Genomic DNA, 27,920 nt, shown 5'->3' with positions numbered 1-27,920 from the left:
CTGTCAGGTTGGACAGGGTTGCAAAGCGCTTGCGGGCTGCCACAGATCTACACAACATCCAGTTTGCATGTGTAGCTACAGTAGCAGGAGTCCTCATATGCATGTGTACCATCCACAGTCCACATTCCTTTAAACCGAGACAGCCGGAGGGGCGTGCACGTTCAGAGTCGGTCTTTTCACACCAGCAGGGACACTGTTCACCCACCGACAGAGAGATTCATCATGGGCTCTGCACTGAATTGCACACCCTTTATGTTGGGTTTTATTTATTTTTCATTACTGTTTGCTTGTGCGTTTTGCGATGCTGATGCAGAAGAAGATGAGCACGCCAAGCACACGTACACGGTGGAAATGTTCAACGAGGCGGTCCCCACTGCACCCCACTTTGTCATGTTTTACGCCCCATGGTAAGTAAACAGGGAGTTACCAAGTTTTTGTTTTCCAGACGACGTCGAATAAATGGACTTGCAATAACCGTTGTGTTTCTTTAACACCGCCTATACACAGCGGGAAAACCCCTCTTAAAGTGGGATTACAGCTAACCGGCAAGTTAACAAACAAGCTAGTTAGCATGCAAGCTAGTTGGCTGCTAGCACCTTGCTTTTGGTCAACCGGTGTGGTTGGCTTAGCTGCTAACTAGCATAGCCAAACAGTTAGCCGGCTGCAGTTCAGCGGACTGGAACACATTTTACAGGGGCCTCGGCGCTAACACTGCTAATAGCTCGGTAGTTGTAAAAATGTAGTAGAAAACTTTCTAGTGAACGTTGAACGGGCAACTTAGACGATTAAACGGAGTCTGCGAGGCTATGCTTATTCACAGTTAGTGCTGGTACTCACAGTCCAAAGTTGTAGTTTGGGAGGCTGCGCTTACGTGGCACGCACTGATTGACTGATGTTATGTCAGCGCTTCCAAAAATGGGGTGCACGGACCCCCCAGAGATCCTCGAGCTGGTCTCATGACTTATTAATAAAAGGAGTAACGTTGGTTAAATTCGTCGCCATCACTTATTTTCATTTCGATAGAGTAACGAAGGAGCAACACAGACAGATATTGGATCTGAAATAAGATTAGACGTTTCAAGTCTTTCTTTCTTATGTTGGATCACTGAAGTGTCAGTTATTTCCCGCGGTTGGTATTCTTGACATGAACTGTGAGAGTTTATACCTGTAGTGTTTTTCTGCTTTCTCTACTCTGCTCTTCTCTGCTTTCTGGCCTCAATGTCCTGTCACTGCAAAAAAGCAGCATCACCAACAGGTTACTCCTCAAATTTCTGACCTTCACTGATACGTCTATTTGCTTTTTCATTCACATCTATTCACATTATTGCGTCTGTATTCATTAGGGGATGGTATGCACAATAGCGAGGGCTACTCTTACTTTTATCAATAAAAGTTGACAAACTAAAGCTCTGCGTGGCTTTCCAACACCATTTTAAACCATCTTTACCACATGTGCAGTAATGCATTTCATTCCACTTTTTCTTTTGTCAGATGATGGCTTGTAACCAGGATCATAGCTTAGTTATTTTGACCATGTGGCAATTTTTGTACCACTGTTGTGTCCAGGTGCGGCCATTGCCAGAGGCTACAGCCGGTATGGAATGAGCTGGCTGACAAATACAACAGCATGGACAACCCCCCGGCGTATGTAGTTAAAGTAGACTGCGTCCCGGACACAAGGTTCTGCTCCAATGACCACGGGGTTAGGGGCTACCCCACGTAAGTACCAGTCACACCGGTTCTTGAATTCACAATTTTACATTCATTCGTTGGCAACGATTAGATCAGTCTAGATATTTCAAAGTATTTGGAGCCAACAACTGAAACAAATTACCTAAAAAAATAACACATTGGCTGTTGCGTGTAGGATAAACCCTTACAACAAGAAGTAAACAGTCCTTTTAATCACTGATTGACAGAGAAGTGACACATTGACCTGCATGTAGTTGAATATTCTGTCATTATCTAAATGACATCCTGCTAAATCTAGGATGTTGCTGACTGCAAACACAGCAGTCACTGGAAAATGATTGACATAGCTTTTATAACAATAATAAAATAAATTATGCGCTTCTAAATGTTTTAATGATGATTTGATAGAATAGTTACAAAAACTGTGTGTTCTTGAAAGGGCATTGGGTTTTAGTAAACTTTATTGTATAAGCTTCAGACTTGAATTACAATTACTGCCATACAGCAATTCATTCAGTAAATTAAAAAAATATATACTATTTTTTTGTTGTTGTGTGTAGGATAAAGTTGTATAGGCCAGATCAGGAGGCAATTAAGTACCAGGGACCCAGAGATCTACAGTCTCTGGAGACCTGGATGCTGAAGACACTCCAGGAGGAGCCTTCGGTGAGTTGTGTGTCAAATTTATTAACCTGTGACCATACAGCGCAAGAACGGCGGTGTTCTTCATAGCTGCTTGTTCTTGTGTGCCCTCCAGGAACCAGAGAGTGAACAGGAGCCTCCTAAAGCCCCAGAGCCCAAACAGGGCATGTATGAGCTCACTGCTCTCAACTTTAAGGACCACATAGCCAAAGGTAAAGATCTAGTAGAACATTGATGTCATGAAAGCAGATGAATAGTCAAATTCATCTTGCGTGTTTATGCAGCTGCATCCTGTCTGAAACTGATAAATTGCTTCTGTGCCTTTCAGTTGTACTTTCAGTTTTCAGCCACACTAAGTAGTGTTTCTAGAGCCCTCGTTAGAGAATGGAAACACTTCATTGCCTTGATTGACATAACGTGACATTTCAACGCGAGTACCTGAGCCACAATCCACAACGTCAGTCAGCACGAACCAACTGCGCACCACTTGTCTCCTGTCACCTCACGTTTCTGGATTTTCATATGACAACTGCAAAAATAAACTGTGCTCACAATAATCGTCTCGTTGAAATTGTGGCTCTTAAGCTGTGCCGAAGTTGAAATGTTTTGGTTTTGAAGAAAAATAAATGATTTCTTGTTTTGAGATGAAAAAACAGGACAGGAGGTGACATAGGCATTTAAAAAACAGTGTTCATTGGTCCCACCTTTGCCTCTTGGCTGCAATAAACGTGTAATTGGTTGCACATAATCTCTGTGTTAGAGAGGTGTATATTTTCATGTACAGCAGACTGTGTTAAGCTTGAACTTTTTACATTGCTCCATTAATTTAAAAATCAACACATAAACTTGAACTGAAGAGTTTACAGAAGTGTGTGTGTGTCTGTGTCTATACACACACACACACACTCTGCAAGGCATTTTACTTTCTACTTATTGTATTTGTTTAATTTTCTTGCTAGTTATCTGCATTTTTTTTTTTTTAACACTGCTTTTCTCTTCTTACTTCAGGCGCCCATTTTGTTAAGTTCTTTGCCCCATGGTGCGGCCACTGCAAAGCCATGGCCCCGACCTGGGAGCAGCTGGCCACCACATTTGAGCACTCTGATGACGTCAAGATAGGAAAGGTGGGTCCTTCAGATTGTGTACAGGATAATTGTAATTAGTTATTAAAACACGAAAAAAGAAGATTGCTGTTTTTCTTTTGTTTGTTTTTTACCCATCCAACAATATGAGCTTCCTATGTGAAACTTGATGTCTTTGGCTAAGGCAGCTAAAGCAGCATCACAGTATGAACTGTTGTCCAACTGTTATTGCCATGTTGACGCCGCGCTTCATTTGCTGTCTCGATCCTGTTACTTAACAGGATGCTGGTCACATGAGAAGCCACCTGTTTGTGCACTGGACTTAAAACAAATACATTTAAGCAACATTTGCAAGGGCAATGTTTACATTGACATTTCATTCTAGTTTACTAACCCATGCTCATATTCTTCTGATCTAGGTGGACTGTACACAGCACTACGAGGTGTGCTCTGAGAACGGTGTACGGGGATATCCCACACTGTTGTTCTTCTACAACGGACAGAAGGTATGCAAGACGTTTTGGACTGCTACAGACTTTCCATTCCAAATGATTTCTGCATGTGCAGCCACTCTGCTCGCTTATTGGCCACCTTTGGACCGGCTGCCACTGCGGGCGTCACGTTTCTCCTCAACACCTTCTGAGTTTCACTGCAAACTGTAACCGCCTCCATGTCATTACATCATACTGGGATGATTAAATGCATAAACAAATAGTAAAAATAACTGGCATGTTACGCACAGCAACCATGATAAAATTTTACATTGGTGCCGCTCAAGGAGTTAAACCATGATTGACATTGAGCAATCAACGTTTTGCTTCAGCTAAAACTACTTTCGGTTATTTTATATATTCTATGTGTTGTGTTTGTGGTGTGTGAAGTGTTCTCTGGGATTATTGTTGAGGTCCAAAAAAATGTATTGATGTGACAATGGCATGATTCACTATGCTAAGAAAAGGTTAAAACCACCTCCACAGTTATGGTGATAGCAGTGAGGTATTCTTGTGCTTTTTTGTAGACAGAACAGTACAAAGGAAAACGAGACCTGGACTCTTTCAAAGACTTTGTGGACAACCAGCTAAAGGCAGTCGTCGGTCAGGAGCAAGAACAGGAACCACATGAGGAACAAAAGGGAACTGAGATCCCTGCTGCTGAGCCAGCCGAAGAGGAAGTAAAGGTGAGTGCAACAACAAAAAGAACAAATGTCAGACAATTATCCCTGTTTTTTTCATATGTCTTTCTGTATTTCCTGCTTTTTGTCCTAATGGATCCATCAGCCCATGTCTTTGTGTAGTTGAAAGGGTTAGCATGCATTTTAGTGACCTGTTTAAGATCAGCACACTTTAATCTAATATCAGAGCGTCTCTCCTCTCTACAGTCCAGCGTGTTGACCCTGACAGAGGACAACTTTGACGAGACCGTGGCCAAGGGCCTCACCTTCATCAAATTCTACGCTCCATGGTAAGATTATAATATTTGGAACACGTTACATTTAAATCACACTGCTATTAAACATATGGTTTAATAGTTGAATCCATAAGTGTCCCGATAGGTAAGTTTGAGTTTGTTGATTTCTCAAGTATGTTTGAAACACGACTCTTTGCCTTCTTTATTTGGACAGGCAATATTTAATAAGATAAAAATAATGTCACCTCATGGACTTTAAGGGGCTCTGTAGTTTTATTATTTATAATGTTTAACAAGCTGTTCCTAGTTCAGCTCCAGCATGGAGCACTTCCATATCAACATGCATAACCTTAGTTTGAACCTAGCTTTATGTATGACTGTGCTGCATCATTTGTGGAAGTATAAGCAACACATTATGTTACACAAAAAATACATGAGTTGACTCAAATTACTTTTGTACAGTTCTTTAGGTACGTGCAAAAGAGTTTGTAGAAACACTAGTTTTCAGAGAGTTTTAGTGAAACGCTGCCATTACAGTCTAAGTAATGTAATTGCTGTCTTATCCTGCTGTCAACTATAGGTGTGGCCACTGCAAGAACCTCGCTCCAACATGGGAGGATCTTTCCAAGAAGGAGTTTTCTGGCCTCACTGACGTCAAGATAGCCAAAGTGGACTGCACTATTGAACGCACACTCTGCAACAAGTACTCTGTAAGTACCTCTGTGTTATCCACAATTGATACTATAAGACCATCTAAACTGAACTTGTAGCACTCCATCATACGCTTCTGTCAGCTTTTGTTTATTTCTTAAGATTCTTAAGATGGAGGTTTTATCACAGAGCCATAAAACAATGCGAGTGCCACATACTTTATTAGATGCTACAGACTGTAATCCTAAAGCAGGTTTAACATGTTTTGGATGAAGCAATGCAGGCACACACACTATCAGCTTTAATTGTATGTAGAGTCTGAATGATATTGCTATGAGGAAAGCACAGGGCATTATCTAATATCGACAAGTAGGATTGGGCCGATAGATGATACCATCGTCCATTGTCGATGACTGACATTTGGTCAATGGTTGAGCAGGCATTGTGATTGTAAAACCCCGTCAAAAAAAATACCTCCATGTGAAAGTAGGTTTAATCACCACGGACATTATTGTAAAATGAGACAGAACTCATCATACGTATTTTCCCACCCGCGATCCGTTATCACGGCAGCAGGTGAGCCACTTGTAGGCTTTTTAATGACGCAGCCTATCAAACAACTGAAACCAACCTGTGTGTTCACTGCTGCTTTACCTGGTCTGTGCTTGTGAAATATGCACCGCGACTTGTAAAGTCACAGGCTACCAAGTTTTTAACCGAGCGAAGTCTATGCAAGTGAACACATGCACATAAGACGACCTGGCCCATGCCGATGTTTTAGTGTAGATGTCGTCCTACCCTATTGTCAAGGTTTTAGAATTAAAGGGTGTGAAGATGTTACACACTGACCTCTTGTCTCAGTTAATCAATTTGCATCTTTAAAAAGTAAGTCCTTGAAATTCCCATTACTATTTAGATTTGTTTGCAATTTTAAAATCAAATGTGTAATCATTAAGCCATGTTGTCACTGTATACAGTGTACATTGTACTGCTTGCAGAATTGCTGCGTCAGAGTTCAAGATCCACAGTTCAGTTATCATTCTAAAGACCTGAGTGATGATTCACTGTGATTACAGTGCCCTTTTTTGTTGTGTTTGTATATCTAAGATGTTCTACACATAGACCACACATCTGGAACTCTCACTGGTTTTCCCACTGTCCCTTTAGTTTGGCAATGTCTGTTAGTCTGCAACATTTCTCAAAATCATGGTTTTATTTTCATGAGGTCTGGTGGACAGACCAAGAAAGAGCTTGGGGAGGAGGGGTTTAGAAAGCAATGTGGGATTTCCACCACAAGACAGTTAGTTTCAACTCAGGCATCATTTAATTAGATTTACTGTTACATATTTTCACACTGCATGTGGCATGCAGAACAAACCGTTTTGAAAGGTGAAAAAGCCCATGGAATAAGCCCGTGCTGCTGTTCTCCCCTCTTTATTCAGGTTCGAGGTTACCCCACTTTGATCATGTTCAGGGCGGGGGAGCAGGGTGACGAGCATCATGGCGGGCGGGACCTGGACAGCTTGCACAGCTTCGTGATGAGGCAGGCGAGGGACGAGCTGTAGAAACAGTCACGTCAGTGCTCAGTTTTCCACCACTCTGCTCGCCCACACTGCATAACTGGCCAGTAGGACACCGCTCTCTCTCTCTCTCTCTCCTACAGTAGCCAAACCTCTCTCTATCTCTTATCTCTCTCCACTCGGGTTCTCTTCAGAAAGGAGTCAGCCAACGACAGACTGATGCAGTCTGTTCTTTCTCCGGTGTTCACGGACACAATGTTTCAGTAGACTGTTTGGGATGTGAATGTATTTCTCATTGCTGTTGCCCAACCTTCACTCTCCTAATATGGAGACTACTATCGTATTGGTTGGATCTACAAATGAAATGATGTCTGACAACTTCTTTGCAAGCACTGCTCAATCAATCAAAACCAGGATTCCTGGCACAATTTAAAAACAGTTGTTTATTAAAAGGGTCGCACTAAAGGACTGTCTGTTTTTGTTTCTGAAAAACTTCTGTAGCCATTTGACTTTCTTTTTTTAAAAGCAAAATTTTATACATGGGATCTGTTGTGAAATTATAGCCATTAATGTTACCGTCATTCAGAGGTTTGTGAAGGTTGTTGTCACCCAAATGTGAAGTTGAGTGTTAAGCTGAGGGTACTTCCTATCCATGCCGGTGATGGCCTATCTGACTTAACTCTCAGGGAAACGCCCACGCAGACTAGAAGAAGTTGTGACGGAGGCGTCGTCGTTATTACAGGAGTCTTATAAAGGCACGTGGATAGCCCCCATTTTGTGACTCCTGTGATCTCAATCAACCATCCCTCGCCACTCCTGCTAGCATTCAGAGCCTGAGGCCTAGACCATGTTGCCCCATATCTCCATTACTGAATATCTTTAGAGTTACTACTGCTTCAGTTTATTCTGAAACACTTCTCCATTTTATCCTCAGCTATAGAAAAAAAATAAAATAAAAATAAAGTGAATGTAAAGCGTTTGTGCTACAAGTCTCAGGCCAGGCCCACGTTCAAAGGATTTAGGAACCGGTACGTGGAGCTGGAGCTGTCACTTGGAGCCGTCACTTGGAGCCAGCATTGAGGGTAAAAGAGAATCTTTTTAGGATCTTTTGAAGTTGATCTCTACTTTGGTTGTGGCACTGAACGGTCATTCACAGCTCTCTTTTCATCAGAGCTTTTACAAGCTTTACCTCTGTGGTTGGGACCTCTTTGAAATAAAACTTGGTTGGAACTGAAACAAACATTCACCGCAGCTCAGGGTCAGAGCCAGCACGCATCACCTTTCTGACAATGATTGTGATCTTACCTTTTTAGTGAGAAGCAGCTGCATCTTGGCTCTATATAATTAGCTTTTCCTGGTTTCAAGTAATATTTCTAGATGTAATTTTCTGACAGTGGAAATCCGTGCTGCGAAGCCTACATCTTTAGGCTAAAGTCGAAGGGGATAGTCTGAGCTACTTCGAGAGTGGGGTGATCTGGTTGTGACGTACAGCTACACCAGCCAGTAGAATGCAGAATGGTTTTAATTTCTCACTCTGACCATAACCACTAATGAGAGGAATTATTCAAACTGAAAACTTCTTTAGTCACTGTATACCCCACACATCCAACAGTCAGAGGCCAAGAAAATACAGAACAGACCCGGTTTTAATAGCATTTGCAGTTTTGCCAATACAAGTTGGTCTTTTCAGCGCATTTTCCTGTAACTGACTGACTTCATCCACCTGTTAGGCCATGCCCATTACACTGCAAATGCTCTTTGACCCAGGTTATGTGAAAGGTATGTGCTGCATGATGCAGGGCACCATGCATAGTCTAACCCAGGTACACAAACAGTCAGAGACAGCAGTTTTTATGTCAGTAAAAGTTTTTATGGATAGCACATGGTCTAAGGAACTCCAGTGACAGAAGTATTTTTTTCCTTGTGAGTCATGGGTTGTGCACTACCCATGGATTTTTGTACAAAAAGAGTGAATAATGGCAAGTTATTGTAACATGAGGTTTCATAATAAAAAAATTTCAAAAATAAGTTGGTATTTCCATTTTGTTCTTGCATCTGTCTGTTAATAAGGTATGTGATTTTTCTTTTCGATAAAAGGTGCAATAAATAAGCTGAGAATGTACAAGTATTTACAAAAACAGTCTAAACATGATCACAAATGTAAACAGCAGCTTACCAGAGGTATATTTTGTAATTTATGACTGGTTAGGCACATAAGGTATTTAGATTCTTATTAGTTTTTCATTAAAATACGTTCTCTAAAACAAATCCATGTCATTCAAAGCTCACAGTAACGTTCAATTGGAAAGACGTTGCCACCAGACACACATCTCCACATAATTCTACCCTCAGGGTTGAAAAAGCAAAGGGCTAATTTCAGAGAGCTGGCACAAAAGCCGTTCGGCCGGCTTTTTTTGACTCGCTAAATGTTTTTCCACAATCTCTTGATGGGTTGTCAGGGGTGGAAACGTTTGTTAACTTTGCGAGTGCAGCAACATGGAAATGGCCGTTTGCGGTATGTCTGAGGGATAAGGCTGTATTCTTCAGTTCTTTGGAGCAAAACACCAGTTTAGCCACAACATGCATCATGTTGAACCAGTCTGGTGAATCGCAGCGCAGCGTGAGCCTGGCAAATATTGACACGGAGGGGATATTTGGAGAAGTTCACTACTAAAATAGCCTGCGGTCACTTTGGTTCAGTCCATAATATATTTTAGGAGGGCAAATATGGCTTGAGAAGAAAATACATTAGGAAAGAGGAAGGAAATATGAATCTACTAAATCCAATGTATCATTCATTTAGTAATAGATTGTTTGAGTTAACATTTGCACTGCAAAGGAAACTAGGTGTGTATTTTCCCATCTAGCTGGTCATATGACCAGTCACTGATGACTGTTTTTACGGTTAAGACTGAGTTAACTCTCCAGGGTCATGCGCTGTAGAGAAGTTGGTAATCAGTTCATTCAGTGATTATTGGAGCCTCTTCTGAGAACTCATACACCGTTTTGTTTTTTTGTCAGAGAAGGGAAGGAAAGCAGCGCTCGAACTGGTCCCACAACAGTTCAGTATTCCCCCCGCCCTGTCAGTGAGGGAGAGGGTGCAGTAGCCTCTGAGGCGTTCATACACGCACTTCCATAAAACACATAATATACAAACTTAAACAGTCCATCCTCCCCACACACACACAGTCATTCAGCAGACCCATGAAGGGAAAAATCCACTCCACAGTTGATAGAGAAGGTGACAACTTGGTGGCTCAACACTGGAGTGGAGTGAAGTTGCCTTTAGGTGACACCCGCATGGTGTCATTTTTACAATGGTCCTCTCTCAGTTTGGTGAAGACGAATGTTCATGTTAATAGATGGATGTTTTGAACTTTCCCAAGATTTTTGGAATAGAACATGCTAATGATCTTTCAGGGTGGACGTCCCTTGCAAGCTGAGGATTTGGGCGGGAAGCTGGTGTCTAGTTGAGGTCAGCATCACCCAGGAGTTACTGGTGCAGTTGCAGCCCTTTACCAACCCAACTTTCAATTGAGCATTATCTTCCCTCAATGTCTGTCAGTGGCAGCCACAGGCCCGTACCACCATGTTCTTGTATTTCTTCAGTATGACGTTGGAGTTGTCGTCAAAGTAGAGCACTGAGATGGCATGGAGCTTGGTGGGGGCGCAGCATGGCTTCGGTACGTTCTCGGGGTTCATCAGGTGCACCTGAAAATCAAAGGCAATACTTTAAGTGTCAATCAGCAATTATCATACAGCACTGTTTCCATCAGACTAATGGGTCCACATTCAGAATAGACTGTACGTTGTATTGCGTAAATGCAGCACACTATTTATGGACTGAGGGTCTAAGCTTATAACACTTGTGAAAGTGGTTATTATTTTTAATAAGAGATAGGCTTAAAAGGGCCCTCAGCAATTCAACATAGCTTTCACTTTCAACTCATGACAGACTTTAAAACAAAACTGAAGCAGTAGAAGCCAAGATATCCTGACTTTATGTCCTGAGTACAGGTCATTTCCAGAATGCAACTGAATAGCATCTTCTTCTAGACTCTCCCTGTTTGCTAAATGTCTGTGTATTTCAAAGACCACGGCACAAGTTCGTAACACAGGTTTTCTATTAAAAATGTTAAATCTCAAGCCTAATTCGAGATGAACCCTATGACATCACTTTGACATATTCAGGGTTATCTTGTCTGACTTTAAAACATCCCCACAAAAAGACATAACTATTTTCACATGTACTCTTCATGCCAAGTTAACTTATCTTCATGTGTAATATCAGAGGAGTGCCCCTTTAATTAACTGTGTTTCACAATAACTGGAATACATAGATCTTTAAAGCCCCAAAAGACCACACTTTAAGACTCACACACACACTGTGATAAACACATAGCCAGTGAAAATACATAAAACAAATATGTGAACTCATCTGCTGTTGTAGTTATCACTTGAAGTAATTTAAAAAGGATTATTATTATTACAGTTGCAAATGCTGTTATATTTTATTGCATCATTGCTGCAATGTTCCCAAATCCCTGAGAGGAAATATACGAGGACAAAAACTTGGCAGCTTCAACTTAAAATTAAAGCTGCAAGCAGCGTTGGGTGGGCCCTGGCATGTGAAGCACATCAAGGTGTGAGGCGGCCACGTTGCAGATTCTGGAGCTCTGCCAGTGTGGCTGTGAATTTGCCACGTTGCTTTGGGCGCTGCACAAAGGTGTTAATCATCACTTCCTGTGTCCCCTTTGTGGCGCTACATAGCACTTCGCACTACGACTATAACTGAACATGTAGATGTGTTGATGACGGGATTGTTATCAAGCACGTAAACTTTGGTGCAGATGTGAGCATGTACACTGAAGTTATAACAACTTCCGATTTTGGACGCCACGCCACGGACACGCTCATTGACGAAAACTCACAGGTAGCACAACTTTTCATCGTCAATGCATTTAGAAGGCACAGCAGAAAATTGAAGTCGATCAGACTAATTCCCTAGGAGTTCGTTATAGTACAGAGTGTGTAAATCGCCAAAAATGACCATTTAATCCAAAATGGCCGACTTCCTGTGTTTTTTTTCAATGATTGGGTTAAAATTTAACAGACTTATTGCATTTTGGTGTTTGGACCAAATAATTGCTCCCAGATATGTTACCGGATCCATCACAGGGATATCACATATAGAAGAGACATTACACTCTTTAACTGCCATTAGTTCACATTGTCGTAAGTTTAACTTTAAACCAGACACCAGTGAGAAACCATGAATTAAATCTAATACAGGAGGAATCTGGGAGGCATTTCTCAGGAAAACGGTGCCAGCTGACTAATGTGATGGCCCCTCTGCAGGGTTCATACTGCTGTTGGTGTGCTTTCTGTCTCCAGGGCTGCAGACCTGGGCCCGTATTTATCAAGCTTCTCAGAATTACTCATAAGAACACTGCTAAGAACTGACTTAAGAGTAAAAAAAATCTTGGCTCAAAGCTGTGCTTAAAAGTTAGTTATCAAGCATCATAGTCCTAATTTGAGTGAAGTGTAGGACTAAATCTTAAGTGTCAGTCTTAGTGCTGATTTACGACAATTTGCTGTGCTGCAGACAGGATTTTGGATGACGATGTAGCCAAGGACCAATCACTGAAGAGATTTCCTTATTTAAGAAAATTCTCAGATAAATTCACATTGAATGGTGAAATTCCTAAGAGGAGTTTATATTCAACACATGTTTAACAATAAAGAATTTTCAAGATAATACATTATGATATAGGCTGACACATTAATAAATGAAAGATAAAAAAGTTTATCTTTATATGAGCGCCATCAAATGCGCCTAGTGCTCCTGTATTGCCAGCTTTTTGCATGAACTGTGTTTGCTTCCGTCGGATTACGGGGGGTGTCGATTAAACGCGTGACAATGTGTGGAGCTGTAGTCTAAGTTCTATAATTTTTTCCATGACTATTCAGCTTATTGATGGTTGTGACGGGCCAAAATCATCAGCATTGCTGCGTTTGTCCTGTGGCAAATAAACGAAGCGTTATCACCACCTTCAATTTAACTGAAAACGATTACTGTATGCCTGCGCTGTCCGACCCCGTCTCATGAACTGCGCATCGTCAAATAATTCAGAAACATTCTTCCTCTCCTGAAAGATGCATGTCTCTGTCTCCACAGCGCCATCACAAGCCCCTACTGGCAGCTCCTAACCACTTGAGAGACCCCTCGAGCTGTCTTAAATAACTGGGAGAGTAAGAGTGATTCTTAGCTTTGAGAAATTTGATAACTTGCTTTTATTCTGAAGTTTAAAAGTAGGAGTAAATTTCATGAATTCTCAGCACTTAAGACTAAAATGGCACTTTGAGAAGCTTGATAAATACCGGCCCTGATTGGCAGGGTAATCAGCGGCTTGGGACACACCTGGGCCCGGTGTGCCCCATGCAAATAAGCCAGAGCAGCAGTCAGTCTTGGGTTGGACCTCCTCATCTCACAACTTCCTTTGTTTGTTTGATTTCTTGTCTTTGTTTTTACAGCACAACATCCATGCAACACATTTTCACTCATCCACCCCCTACACTATTGACTTTACATATTCTTCCCACTCATTGGTTTCGCTTATTTTCTTATTAATAAAATCACTTTGTTATTTAGTTTACCCGTGTGTCTCCTGTTTTTGTCCAGTCCGTGAGCCGGGCTGTGACACTAATAATATGTCTATTAGCTATGGTTATCCCTTCCAAGGCACTGTTGGAGACATGAAGAGCGAGGAGTTGAGAGGCGATCATAAACAAATAAGGAGAAATTGATGAGCATCCTTGTTTGATGCCACGTGACACACTGAACCTAGGTTAAGTGCCAAATTTCAGTTTGACTCCAGTACTGCTATTCTTATGTAGCGTTCTGACAGTTCTACATAAACCATCACCAAATCCAAGTTTTCTTTAGGGCTTTTAAAATAAAACTGTGTTCAAGTGAATCAAACGCCTTGTAAAAATCAAGAAACAGTAGAAAGCTATGGTCATTAACAAGCTCATTGTAAGCAAATGCATCCAGTACTAATCTAATGTTGTTAGCAATATGTCTTTTCTTCATGAACCCGGACTGTGATTCATCTATTACAGAATCCAACACTTCTGTAAGTGTATTAGCAAAACTAACGGCAAAAACTTTATAATCATTGTTTACTCTTTGTTCGGTTTTGGAATCAGAGTGATGACAGCATACTATTTAGAGGGCATAAGTGTGTTCACCCTGTGATGGATTGACGACCTGTACAGGGTGTACCCCACCTTTCGCCCGATGTCACCATTTAACAATGGATGGATGGAAGTGTGTTCACACTACGTAGCGGAGAGGCCAACAACAGAACATCTTTTACAATTTTTGTACACTGAAAAATTTATGGCGAATTGAAAATGATGAAAACGTTTTCAGAGTAGAGAAGCTCCATGGGGGAAGCTAACGAGCCAATCATGCTCACAGAGCCCTCTGGTACTAGCCAAAGCAGCAGCTGATTCCAGCAATTACGGCAAAGCACAGCTGTATGATGAGTTTAAATGTTTGTACTGCTGTTATTCTCTCATTACATTTGAATTTTCAGATATTGTATTTTTTTCAAGATTATATTTTTCTTTGAGATGATCAAGAGCACCTAATTTTGGATGGCGACCATTTGTCTTTTAAGAAAAAAATATATGTATATATAATATATATAGTTTTAGAAGAGACATCTTGAAAGAATAGCCTTTTCCAAAATATAATATAGTTATGATTATAATAGATAGAGTTGAAAGGCCCTTCAAATGTTATTTCTCTACATTTTTATCAAATTAATGAAGGTAACCGGATGGACATTACATTGATAGGCTTGACCGGAGTAACAGGACTGACAGGACACACCTTATAGTAAACATCCATTCTGTAATAAAACATATAATTGAATTAACACCTCTATGATGGTGTTAACAAATCCTGAACAATATAAGCAACATAAAAGCAGAATTTATGGCTGAGCTGGTGTATTTATTACATTAGATTGTATAGGTGTACCTAATAAACTGGGCACTGCAGACACAAGTCAAGGTTCTCCCTGGAGCTCCTGTGACGTAGAGTAGAACAGTAAAAATTGATTCCATTTCATTTCTTAGAGGTTTTTCCAAAGAGGTGAGGTTTTACAATGAGGGTTACTCTGGTGCTGATTGCTGCTGTCCGGTCTGTGTGGGACATGGGCTCAAGGAGAGGGCAAAGAAAGTGACCAAGGTTTACAGATAAGGAATATCTGGGATGAGTTTAGAGCTCTCAAAGACATGGTGGTGGAGCAGAAGGTGGAACTGAGGAACACCAAAGCTGAACTACAAATCCAGAGAGACAAAGTGGCTGCTTTAGAGAAGGAGAACACAGGTAAGAAATCAGACAACTGTTCATGCTGGGGATGTAACAGTGAATTCTGACAATTACTTTCTCGTGTAATCCTTTGGTCAGTTTGCTTCTTTTATCCAACCAACAGTCCAAAACAACAAAACAAAATTGTTGCAGAAAAAATTTCTGGTGATCAACTAATCCATTTATTGACAAATTGTTTCAGCTCTAGATTAGGCTAAAAGCCAAGTAAAGTAATTGTAATCGTTAGTAGTGATATTGTATGTAAAGGGAAAGTTAACTTAGAATTTGTTGCTTTTCCACATTTAAGCATTGCAGCAATTTAAATATTAATCTGTTAATTATTAATTTTTGGAAATTATGAGAATTTTAAAACAACAGATCATGCTCACAGTCTCCCTAATCTATTTTAAAATGGCTGTAGTATAAAGTGTGGTGCAACTTACTATTAACATCCAACGAAGGTTAAAATGAAGGGCAACTGGACTTGGTTGAAGCTACTGGCTTCAACCAAGTCCAGTTGCCCTTCATTTTAACCTTCGTTGGATAACTATGACCTGGATGACTGAGAATCTTCATAGACACCTTACTATTAACACTTTTCCCAGAAAAAAACTCTACAATACCAGACACCTGATCGGATAAGTCAATGAAGAAAAGCATTTCATGGACCTTTTATAAGTTGAATATACAGTCATATCAGCAGCAATAGACAACAACAACAAACCAGATATTTAGTTTTATGAAGATGTTGTGGAATGCTACTTTAGACAGCCTTATTTAAAGAACTTCATCCTCAGACTCTATGGTATTTCAGTGATGAGCTCCAGACTGACAGCCACTGAAAACAAGGTGACAGCAATTACAGCGGAGCTGGAAGCGATTAAGTGTGAACAGCAGCTGCAGAAGAAAAAAGTGGAGGATGCTGAGAGACTGATTTCTGGTACGTAATTACCAAAATCACGGACTTAGTGAATCTGGAAAAATCTTGAAAGAGCAGTTGAAAAATGACTGTCTTTCTTGCTTCTAGCACAAGCAGCAGAACTGGCAGCCCTGGTTTCAAGAGTGACCACCAGTGAGAAGGAGGCACAGGAGCAGAGGAAGGAGGTGACAGCTCTCAAGAAAGAGCTGGATATTTCTCAGACTCAACTACAGCTCACCAAGAACAAATTAGATGAGATAGAAAGGACAATTGCAGGTATTTTGACCAGAAATACATACTTACATAGGCTACATACAAAGGTTAATAGGGGTGTGCAAAAAAATCGATACAGCAATATATCGTAATTTTTATATTCAGGATATACTACATTGATTTCCAGCTCTAAAAATCGATGTTAAAAAAATAAATAAATCACATTTTAAACGGAGTAGATTAGATAGATTCCTGTAGATGTCGCAGCACGGCTTTAGTTTCCCCCAACTTGCTGGGTGCCAACCAGAGCACCACTTTCAGTAGTGAAAGCTGGAAGCGGCGTGGCAGACTCAGCTGGCAAAATTACTTCGGCTCCTTCACAAGATAAAGCCGATGTGTGGGTGCACTGCGGTTTTCAAAACAAACCAGGGAGCATGTACTTGGATAAAACAAACGCAATATGCAAGCTTTGTCACGCTGCTATAAAATATTCAGGTAACACCAGTGGCGTCGTTAGCCATAGACCCGGATGTTTTTTGAAAAGCGCCGGATCTCAGAAGGGTTTTTAAAAATCAAACAACAAAAGGCCGAAAATGTAACTTTACTCGCTTAACTAACGTTACATGCGCAGGAGCTAGCGAGAGCGAGAGAGATTATTGTTATTATTTATTCTCCTGCAAATTAGGGAGAATAAGATGATCCAGCTGTAGCTCTGTGTCTGTCCTCTCTGCTCCACCTGAAGCTGTGAGCTGCACTTTATCAGAGGCGCTGAAACAAACTTGTGTGTGGATTTGTGGCGAGGTTAATCACCTGATAGGCAGAGGACGCATTATACATATTTCATTTAAAAATCTATGTTTTGTCCCCCCCTCTTTCCTAATGTAAAGTTTTATTTCGCATTGCCTTCCTGGCTCAGGCGATTTCGGAGCTGGCTCATATGTGAGGCGGTTTACTAAGTGACCAGTCAATCACACACACTCCATCATCATAATGTATAGAAATGTTGAGGGAGAAAAAAAAAATGGTTGCTCGAGGCCGGTGCAGCTTCTTCTTTTGTGCTGCTGTTACTTATAGCTGAAGGCAGCAGTGATGATGTCTGCAGCAGGAGAGGGTACATCTAATGTAGGAGTACTCTTAATTTCGCTACATTTTCCATTCATACCTTTTATAACTTAAGCAGTCTGTAATCTGCATTTTGCTTCATTAACCGAAATGAGCTGTCATCCAGGCTGTGCGCGCAGTTACGCAGTAAAGCGCTGGTCGGGCACTTGTCACAGTCACAGAGCTGGGCAGATGCAGACATTAAGAAAATCAGGCAAATATCTTTTCAGTTTAAGGCTTTATTGTTCTACTAATACAACTGAAATATAGTGAGCGCACACCGTGGCACTGCTGACCTGTTGGAAAGTAGTCTGCGTCGCTCTTTAACAAGCCGGCAAGTGAAATACTTTCACTTTCCATTAACGGCGCATTAGAAGCGTCTTTAGTCTCTGCAGAGCAAATGAAGACTACACACTGTAAGATCTATGTCAGACGAGCACTGCATTGATTGAGATATATTAAAAGTTTCCTGTTGTTGAACAGGTCATGGCTTTGGACATTAGCCTATTTCCTATCTTTAATACACATCGGCTACTGTTTGTTTTATAGCGATGCCCGACGGTGAGTCCACAAACAGAGTGTTGCTGGTGAAACTAATCTTTCACTCAGCAGCTACCAGCTGTTATTTTATTTTCAGATGCACAAAGAGAGAGAGAGAGAGAGAGAGAGAGAGAGAGAGAGAGAGAGAGAGAGAGAGAGAGAATATGGTGGATAAAACAGTGCTGTTGGGTTTTATGCATGACGCACAGCTTCCTCTATATGCAGATTTACCTGCTTCAGCAAGAGCTGCTCTCCTGTTACTGCCACAATAATTTTTTGCGTTGTGAAGATCATTTAGATGCTTCAGGAATAATCACATTGTATTGGCAGTCTGTGCTATTGCAGAACAAGTGGTTAGGTTGGCTACATCTCCCTAATAAAAGGCACAGGCAACAAAAGTTGGCTGGGCAGCAAAAGTGATATTTTAAAGTGATCTTATAAACACCTTCATGGAGATTTAAAAAGGAAAGTAATTGTAGAAATAGCTAAATTACAGATAATCAGCTTCTTCACTGCATTTGCAGGAATATTTTAATGGGCTACTGATAGTCTGTCTTGACCTTTCCTCATGTGAACACATAGGGGCTGTGATCCTGCACAACAAAACATGCAATAATTAAATCCCCACACTACCATGAATAGTAGTGGTGCAAGGGGTTGCAGAATCCGTGGTATGGATCCTTTCCACACGGTGCGGCACGCAGAATGTAAAGTTTATGATTTATCCTGTTTGACCTCTCAAAATATCCTTTATTCTGTAAATGTCAGAGAACCCAGTTAGATTCTGAATGTGCAGAACTTTGAACATGAGCAGAAAACCTGCTGAAACACAGGAGCTATTAAAGTCCAGGAGTTTATAACTGAATTAAAATGATTTAATTTATTATTGATGGAGGTAAAAAGGTACCACATGCACATTTAAAGAGGTTACCTCAATCAGTCACGCCTGCATGTGTGTTCATTCAGCAGTGATGATATTAAAAGTTGATCCACAGGAGAAACATATCTGAAAGCAACCCAGAATGCCTGAGAGCTGCTCTGCATTATATTCTGTTACAGTTTTAGATTTTAAATTGTTTTATGATACCTTTATTAAATCAGAAAAACTCTTTTTCCAAGAGTGTCCTGGCCAAGGCAGGCAGTAGTACAATTGCACATTAAATAAATAATCAGTTACAAGGTCATAAAATATCAAAATGTTCTTAAATACTCACCACAATTCAGCAACACCTGAATTTTGTGTGTCCCTTTACATAAATAATTTCCACAATAAATTGATGCAGAAAGGGCAGAAATTGGTGCCGAAAAAACACTCACAATTTTCTGGTGGAGTACCCCCAGACCCCCCTGTTCATACTGTCACAGTTTTGTTGTTATGTTATTATAAATAGACACATGACATTACAATTTAGCAACATCTAAATGAGACAGTTAATAGTGTTTTTCTAAGTTTTTTTGTGCCGTATAAGTAGAGGATGTTTACTGTTGCTTCACTGCTTTACAGACTTAACTATGGAGGTCGGGTGGAGGTAAATTATTATGTGAAGATATGAAGTTTTGTGGGCTGGGCTAAGCCCCCAATGTTTCAAGATCCTAAAAACGCCCCTGGGTAACACAACCAACTTATGAACGCACGTCGTCAGATGCAATGCAGACATGACGTTGAAAGAGAAGCAACCGAAACCTGGCAACCACAAGAAGACTACACTGAATAACAAACTTACATCTAACTCAGCTCGAGCTCTAAAAATAATGGAGTTGTTGGTGCATTTCATTTGTCATAATTTGCGCCCCTACAGTGTCGGTGAAAACTGTGGCTTAAGGTCTATGGTAAACACAATGGAGCCACGCTATGTGATCCCGACTCACAAACACATTACCGAGTTAGCTGTGCCCAGGATGTATGAAGAGGTGAAGCAAGCAGAAAGAGTGGCCCTTACATGCAACGGCTGGACATCAAGGGCGACTGAATCTTATGTTACGATCACGGCACACCACATCAATGAGGACTGGGAACTGATTTCTCATGTTTTGTAGATGAGGGCAATGCATGAGAGCCAGAAACTATTAGCTACCAGATGGAATAGTGCACATGACATGCTGCAGCGCTTGCTAGAACAGCAGCCAGCCATCCATGCTGCCCTCCTCTCAGCTGAGGTGAGGAAGAAAGGGAAGGACATCTGCACCCTCAGTGAGGCAGACATAACAGCTGCTGAAGAAGTTGTCACAGCTATGAAGCCCATGAAGGTAGCTACACTAGTCATGTCAGAAGAGACCACTCAAACACTTTCAGTTGTAGCACCACTCCTTGCCCAGCTGATCCATGATCTACAAGACAGCCCAACTGATTCCAACTTGACAAAGGTAATCAAATCTGTCATGTGCCAGGATCTCAACAAGAGGTACTTGAACAAGGAGACGCTTTATGTGGCCACAGCAATGGATCTGAGGTTTAAGGCTCTGCCCTTCCTTTCAAAAGACCAACGCCAGGACATCTATGCTATTATCCTTGCAGAAGCTACAAGGAGCAAAGCATTACAGGTAAGATAAACAATGCCATATACTAAAACATTATACTGTTGTCAAGATTTATCAACATGGTGGTGCCAGAAGAGGATGAGGACGGCAATCAAGGTCCTGTGCAAAAAGACATTTCTGCTGTACCATCCAAGAGATCCAGGTATTCTCTAGCTGACCTACTTGGTCCAACATATGCTATAGACCTGCAAAGAAATGGAAAACTGCAGAGGACCAGGCAAAGGAGGAGATTTCAAGATACAAAGAGGAAGCTCCCCTGCCGCTTGGTGTTGTCAATCCACTGGACTGGTGGAAAGGGAATCAGAGCAAGTATCCTTTCTTGTCACACATGGCAAAGAAATACTTGTGTATCCCGGGGAATAGTATGTCTTCAGAGAGAGTGCGCTCTACTGCAGGGGATATTATTACAGCTCAGAGGAGTGCACTTACCCCATGTCAAAATAGTCAAAATAGGCCTGCCATGGAATCAATGCTTTTAACAAGGGTTCATATAAATGTTTAATGGACACAATGGTCTATTTTGTTATGGCAGCTAAAAAATAAATTGGAAAGGAAATTTTGTATTACATTGTTTTGACTGAATTTTTCTGCTGATTTATGTGATGATGTGATCTGATGTAAGAGTACTCAGGTGGCACACCGTAACTAGTATTTTATTTTGTTTTTGCATTTTTAGTTAACTGTGTGGAATATCGCGATATTTATCGTATCGTGATGTATTGTGATGTAATCGTATCGTGATGCATATCGTATCGTGAAGTCCTTGCCAATACCCACCCCTAAACATTAATATATAGAACTGTTTTTATTGCTTTCCCTTGAAACTAACTATTTGCTTCTATCCTGTATTATTGCTATGCTCAAAGAAACTCCGAAGCTGGCTTTCACTGCTGGTTTGACCACTTCAGGAAAGATTGGACCATTCAACACTGAAACTCCACTCATCTATAGTAGAGTCTTCACAAATATCGGCGGGGCTTACAACCCAACTACAGGTAAGAATTACCAAAAGAATTGTAATATTGTCTGAGAGATGGACAACCTCTCTGATACTGTTGCAGGTATCTTCACAGCACCTGTCAAAGGAGTCTACTACATAAGATTCACAGCCTTCAACAACAAGAACGGAGAATGGATGGCAGTAAATTTAAACCATAATAGTGAAAGAATTTTGCATAATTCGGAGTTAGCTAATGGTCATTCTTTCATTGCAAATGCATTAATTCTACAGCTGGAAGAGGGAAGTGTCGTCTATTTGCGTCTCCAACAAAACTGTGGCCTATATGATGATGCTAGCTCCTGGAACACCTTCAGTGGTTTCCTGCTGTTCCCTCTGTAACTTTCAGATATAGTTTGCCTAACTTCACCGAGGCCTTGAGGGTTTTTTGCACTTTCCAGTGGTCTATTACGTTACATTTAATTTATACTTTGTGATTACTGTCCTTGGTTAACTCAATTAGATTAAGTCAATTATATACACTCAACAAAGAGGTTCACTCTTATATGTGAAAATCACTGATTAAATAAACTAATGTGCATGACCACTAACATGCTATACTGTTCTTAACTGGCCCCAGTGTATAGCTATAGATTAACAATTTGCATTATATGCAAATTTTAAATAATAAATGAAGGGAGCATTTAACTACAATACCGCTGAACAAATTGGTCGAACTGATTTTCCTTGCAAACTCTGCACCAGCCAATACAGGACAATCAACTGGAACTACTCACTGGTGTAAGACAGAATGGAATGAAAAGTGTTTGTTAGGAGTGGGAATCTCTGGGTACCTCACAGTTCTATTCGATTTCGATTCGGAGCGCTGCGCTGCGATTATAAAACGATTATTGATGCATCTTGATGCATAATTTTTTTCTATACAGGATCTCTGGATAATTACTAAGCATTAATTTTGCACATTAAAATCCAAACGAAAAATCTCCTAATTAGCTTAAAAGGACTAGTTGGCATCCCTAATTTACTTCATTAACCTCATCTCCATGGTCCCTCATTTCTTTAACAACCAGTTGTCAGACTGTACACCACTAGTCAAAGCTTGTACCTGATGTTCTACCATGGACAAGTAGGTAAGTTAGTACTAGTGACATAGCCTACAGCTGAGCTAATTAATATTAGGCGACTTCTTTACTAATTTAGCTAAGGTTACATAGCAGCCAAAAACGTGCTGTACAGGGAGATGTTAGCTAGCATTAACCGCCTTCACTGTTCCAGTTGTCTGGGAAACTAAAGACTTTTATTAATGGACACACTGTGACCGACACTGCACGTTTACTACCTCACTCTCTAATTCGCTCTTCCTCACACACAGGATACACAGAGAGCTCGCCAAGCGTTGAGTGTTACCGTGCTCGCACTTCCGTGAGTATCGCCTTTTGATCAACATTGCACCCACGCGCACAAAATTACATTATTAATGAACATTTAAATAATTGATTTTTTGACATTTGTTAATCGAGTCAGAATCTTCCACGTCTGCATCTAGATGCATCTAAGAATTGATTTTTCCTCCCACCCCTAGAGTTTGTAGGGTTAATAATGATAAAAGCCATGACATTGACAGTAACATCATCATAACATCCAAGTTCATTTATTGATTGTATTCTATTGTGAGTCTGTCAGAAATGGCTCACAAAAGAATGTCACAAATAAAGCATTTGCTTTGTTTACCAGTAATGCTGCTGCTTTGTTGACTTCAGCCTGAGGAAGTTTTCCGGAAAGCTTTAACCAAATCTTGCCGATGCACCTTTGGGAGTAAATTATGTATTTATATAACTGTTTTTAAAAAATGGGCCAACGACCTAACGACCATAAAGCATGGACAGCGGCCCATTGGGTAATTTTCTATACTGACACAGGGCCGGCCCAATCACATCTCTTACTTGCACCAAGAAATGTTAATTAACAAATAAAAATGCTATGAAAAAGGTGTATTTGCACAGTAAGCCTGCAATGCAATTGTAACTTAGGCTTAAAACAATAATGAGCTACTGATTACAGCATTATATTCTATTATATTTTTATATTCTGAATTGTCACCAGGCACCTGAATTTTGTGCTTCCCTGGTGCAGAAAATGTCCCAGTCCCAGTCCAGCTCTGGCTGCAGGGACCAATGAGAAGATGGAACGATATGTTTCCCACCATTTAAAACACAATATATAGCTAGAATATAGAATAGAATATTATCTATGAAAACAGCCCCCTTGCCCATTTTGCTCGAAGTGGTCTTCAAGACTAAATTAATACATTATAATCATTATTTGAAAAAATGTAAAAAGGAAATTTTTAACCCCTGTGCCTAAAAGTATATTGTACTCTACTTGCTTCATCAACCTAAATTAATAAAAATATTTTGTGATTACATAAAGAAACAAACTGTACCACAATATAATACATTTTGCATTCAACTGGGTGTTTGTGTACTTTGTGTGAGAAATGAGTGTGTGTGTGTGTGTGTGTGTGTGTGTGTGTGTGTGTGTGTGTGTGTTGGTAGACTTTTTATGATTATGTAAACATCAGGCTGAGAGCTGACAATTTCAGGGGGCTTTATCTTTTTTAAACAGAGTTGCTGCCCGTTAAAATGTCTACTTCTTGCATACATGCAAAAACGTACAGACAAGTGCGTACAGTATTGACACAAGGTGTTCTTTGCACCTGTTACTATGGTAACACCAGATATGACTTCAACACATGACATCCTTCACACAGAAGGGTCCAAAAAGTATAGTTTTTCATTATTAACAACAACACAGTGAAATCTAAAATGTACCAACATAGTGAACGGTTACTGTTGCTGTAAACTGAACACTGGAAGAAGTGTCAAAGAAACATAAAGGGTAAAGTTTTGCACTGTTGCACATTTTGGACCAGTCACAAAGGACTTAAACATCACTTCTTGTCAAGGACGTGCACAGACATTTTGGTGGGCAGGGGCTCAAGTGAAAAAAAGGGCATTTTTTTTAAACAAGACAAATATATTAACTCAACAACATTTTTACTTTTCTACAAAATAATCAGTTCACACAGAGACCACGGTCTTCTTTAGTATTCACTAGATTTATCACAGGAGCAGGCGACAGAAACGCAAACTATGCCACAATGTGCATGTTTTCTATGCTACTAGTTTCAAGTATATATTTATGACATAGTTTCATTAATAATTTGTTTTATTTCACAGGGCAATAAATTGTTTCAATTCTTTTGGTGCTAGTGAAATACATAACACTTCACATAAATCTTCACTCTAAACTGTGGCATTGGGCTGTAGGCATAATTAAAATAAATGTTATTTAAATACTTTTACTTTTTTTTTCACAAGCAAGATGCCAAATAAAGTAAAGTAGAGTAAAGATAACCTTCAGCTTCACACAGCCAAGCAACAGCATACTGAATTGCCTGAATACATTAATATATTGATCGAATACTTCATTATTGTTGCTATTATATTACATTTACCATGCACATACACAATTACTGATGGTGACATGGACTTAGTTTCACATTTGAGGGAGGGCTGTCTGTATTATATAAGGATCTATCAGCATACAACAAACTAATAGAAAGGAGAGTTATTAGATGAGGAGCCTACAATCAAAACTATGAAGTTACTCTTTAAGGTACTTCTTTCATAGTGGTCAATTTTGGGACTTTGGTCTATTTTGTTTCCATGTCTTCTTTTACACTAATGGAAATAAAACTTCAAGAATACACATTTAGATGGTGTTGGTTTTAAGCCTAATAACCTCGGTCTATTTGCATCTGTAGATTTCTTCTATATTAACCAAAACAAGCTAATCTGCATATTTACAAAGCACATTTCAGAGGAAAATAGCCAACTCTTGATGCAAGTCATTTACTGGGGAAGTTCTGTGGTGATATGCTTTAGTTATTTTCTTTATCCCATTCACCTGCAGTGACTTGTCAAACGCTTAATTTGCATATCAATATGGCGATTGTGATGACGTTATTAGACACAAATGTTACTGCGTTCACCTGTAGTGTCTCCATCAGTACATTAGGTTGTATGGCCATGAGATATTGCCTTAGATAAACTTCAGCTAACTTATTACATTAGCTCAGCTCATGAGTCATGCGTTAGCAAGACATAGGCCTAGGTCTATATTGTCTTTTGTTTAATTAGCGTGTAAACTGGAGGCACTGGTAGTTTAGTCTTTTGTTCATCACCACTTACCTCCACACAAGCCAAGTCTGTGTGCAGCGCTCTGGTTGCGAGTTGAGATCGGTTGAGATGCGGAGCGAGCGAGAGAGAGAGAGAGAGAGAGAGAGGGTCTCATCTTCCGACGTGATAGCCTATTTAGATTTTTTCCCCCAATAAATATATTTGTTTGACAGGGTATCTGTTGCAAACAGGAATAAATATACTGCATAGGCCTATTCATTTATTTTTTAAAAAAGCATCCCAGAAAAAAGGGCACTTTCTCTTGAAGAAGAAAAAGGGCAGGTGCTGAAGCCCCTTTTTGTGTCTATGTGTGCACGTGCCTGCTTCTTGTATCCCCTTGGTGGCGCTTGACAACACCCGCTAATTTGTTTATTTATTTTATTTATAGAGTTTAAGTTTACAGAGACAGTGCATGTTGATAAACATTTCTGTAGCTTGGCTAATGTTCGACTGTAGTCCCTGGGCAGATGTTATCACAACTACATAAAATACACTAAAACAGGAACAACAGTACTCATACATATAACAAGATACCTTTCACAAGGTCACGTAAAATACTTTAAAGCAAGGACAACAATTAAAAAAAACAAAATAAAAATGCAGCAGTAGGTGAAGTGTGGACCACGCTGTGAAAATCAAAAAAAATTCTGTCAGAAACGGCTTACTTCCTGTTACCAGTGGGTGGCGCTATGACGTTAAGTGAATATTTGCATGTAGACTGAAGTTATAATAACTGTTTTAAGGTGATCCGTCGATCTTTGACACCATGTCACGGACACGCCCATCGACCAAAACTCACAGATAGCACAACTTTTCATCCTCAATGTGTTTAGAATGCACAGTAGATGCACAATTTAGAATAATTCCCTAGGAGGAGTTTGTTAAAGTACGGACCTTGTAAAAGGCCATAAATGGGCTGTAATTGCACATTCAAATCAAAATGGCTGACTTCCTGTGTGATTTCAGGTATTGGTCCAAGAGGCTTTTTTGTGCGTCTTGGGATGATACATGTACCACAAAATTATCGTGCATCTTTGTGATTCAGTGTGCAGGGCATGCATCTTTGAAGGACCACTTCCTAATGCCAGCAGGTGGCGCTATGAGGTTGAGTGAATTTTGACCAGTAGTTGTGTTGAGGGCGTGACCCTTATCAAATGTGTGAAATTTGGTAGAGATATGAGCATATAAAGCGAAGTTACAACAACTTCCTGTGTCATGGCGAAACATTAAACTTTGACGCCACGCCAAGGACAAGCTGTTATCCGAAAACTCACAAGATTCACAACATAGCGTGATCAATGTCTTAAGGCTGTTCTGAGACTGTTTTGAAGCAGGTGAGGCAAATATGTAAGGAGTAGTACATAACAGAATAAAACATGACACTTCCTGTTGCCAGCAGGTGGCGCTATGACATTGTGTATTTTTTGGCATATGGATGTGTTCAGGGTGGGACTCTCATCCTACATGTAAAGTTTGGTGCAGATATGATCATGTACACTGAAGTTATAACAACTTTCTGTTTCATGGTGAATCGTTGATTTTGGACACCACGTTGATTTGGGCACCCAAAACTGAAAAAAAAAAATCCCTTCAGTTTCAATAGGGACCTCACACAGTTCGTGCTCGGGCCCTAGAAATAACCCCTTCAGTTTCAATAATAATCGAACTAATCCTTACAATTTCAATAGGGTCCTCGCATTTTTTGTGCTCAGGCCCTAATAAATGCTTCAGTTTCAATAGGGACCTCACACGGTTCGTGCTCGGGCCCTAATGACTTCTCCAACTTCTACTCTGTGTTAAGAATATACTGAGCATGGTAATCTCCTGTGGGCTGGTCTTACCAGTGTCTGCACTATGGCGTGGTTGGTGGCGTTCATGTGGGCGTTAAGGGGGAAGGAGCACTCTCCATCACAGTAGTTGGCTGCGTAGCCTTCAGGAGCTATGATCCAGTCCTTAGAGAAACACATGACAGTAAAAATAAAACAGCAGCAGAATATAATCACCAGTCTATCAGAAAGGTAAAAGTGTAGGTT

At 40.3% G+C, this 27,920-nt stretch overlaps 2 protein-coding genes and 1 long non-coding RNA gene across 3 annotated transcripts in view; 2 read left to right on the top strand and 1 right to left on the bottom strand.

The window, feature by feature from the left end:
* Positions 1-46: 46 nt before the first annotated feature.
* txndc5 (thioredoxin domain containing 5) lies at positions 47-7,459 on the top strand. The gene is made up of 10 exons (XM_038725738.1): positions 47-407; positions 1,567-1,719; positions 2,253-2,358; positions 2,450-2,546; positions 3,343-3,458; positions 3,836-3,922; positions 4,435-4,593; positions 4,795-4,877; positions 5,404-5,533; positions 6,917-7,459. The coding sequence occupies exons 1-10, from the start codon at positions 223-225 to the stop codon at positions 7,037-7,039; spliced, it is 1,239 nt and encodes a 412-aa protein (XP_038581666.1). The 5' UTR covers positions 47-222; the 3' UTR covers positions 7,040-7,459.
* A 1,383-nt stretch (positions 7,460-8,842) lies between these two features.
* Positions 8,843-27,920, bottom strand: part of bmp6 (bone morphogenetic protein 6) — a 63,303-nt gene continuing 44,225 nt past the window's right edge. Inside the window, exons 6-7 of the mRNA XM_038725734.1 lie at positions 27,729-27,839; positions 8,843-10,705 (exon numbers count right to left, since the gene is read on the bottom strand). Coding sequence (XP_038581662.1) covers positions 10,556-10,705; positions 27,729-27,839 — 261 coding nt within the window. The 3' untranslated portion in view covers positions 8,843-10,555. The remainder of the gene's footprint in view (positions 10,706-27,728; positions 27,840-27,920) is intronic.
* LOC119908033 lies at positions 13,277-22,563 on the top strand. Its single transcript, XR_005445182.1, has 3 exons — positions 13,277-15,395; positions 16,192-16,572; positions 21,555-22,563. It is a non-coding gene; the product is annotated as an uncharacterized LOC119908033 (long non-coding RNA).

This window comes from Micropterus salmoides, unplaced genomic scaffold, assembly GCF_014851395.1.
Source record: "Micropterus salmoides isolate LMB-PRFRI ecotype aquatic unplaced genomic scaffold, ASM1485139v1 Ms_hic_scaffold_1, whole genome shotgun sequence".
Taxonomy (NCBI): Eukaryota; Metazoa; Chordata; class Actinopteri; order Centrarchiformes; family Centrarchidae; genus Micropterus; species Micropterus salmoides.
The sequence above is the reverse complement of the archived record's forward strand: the minus strand, read 5'-3'. Positions and strand labels throughout refer to the sequence as shown.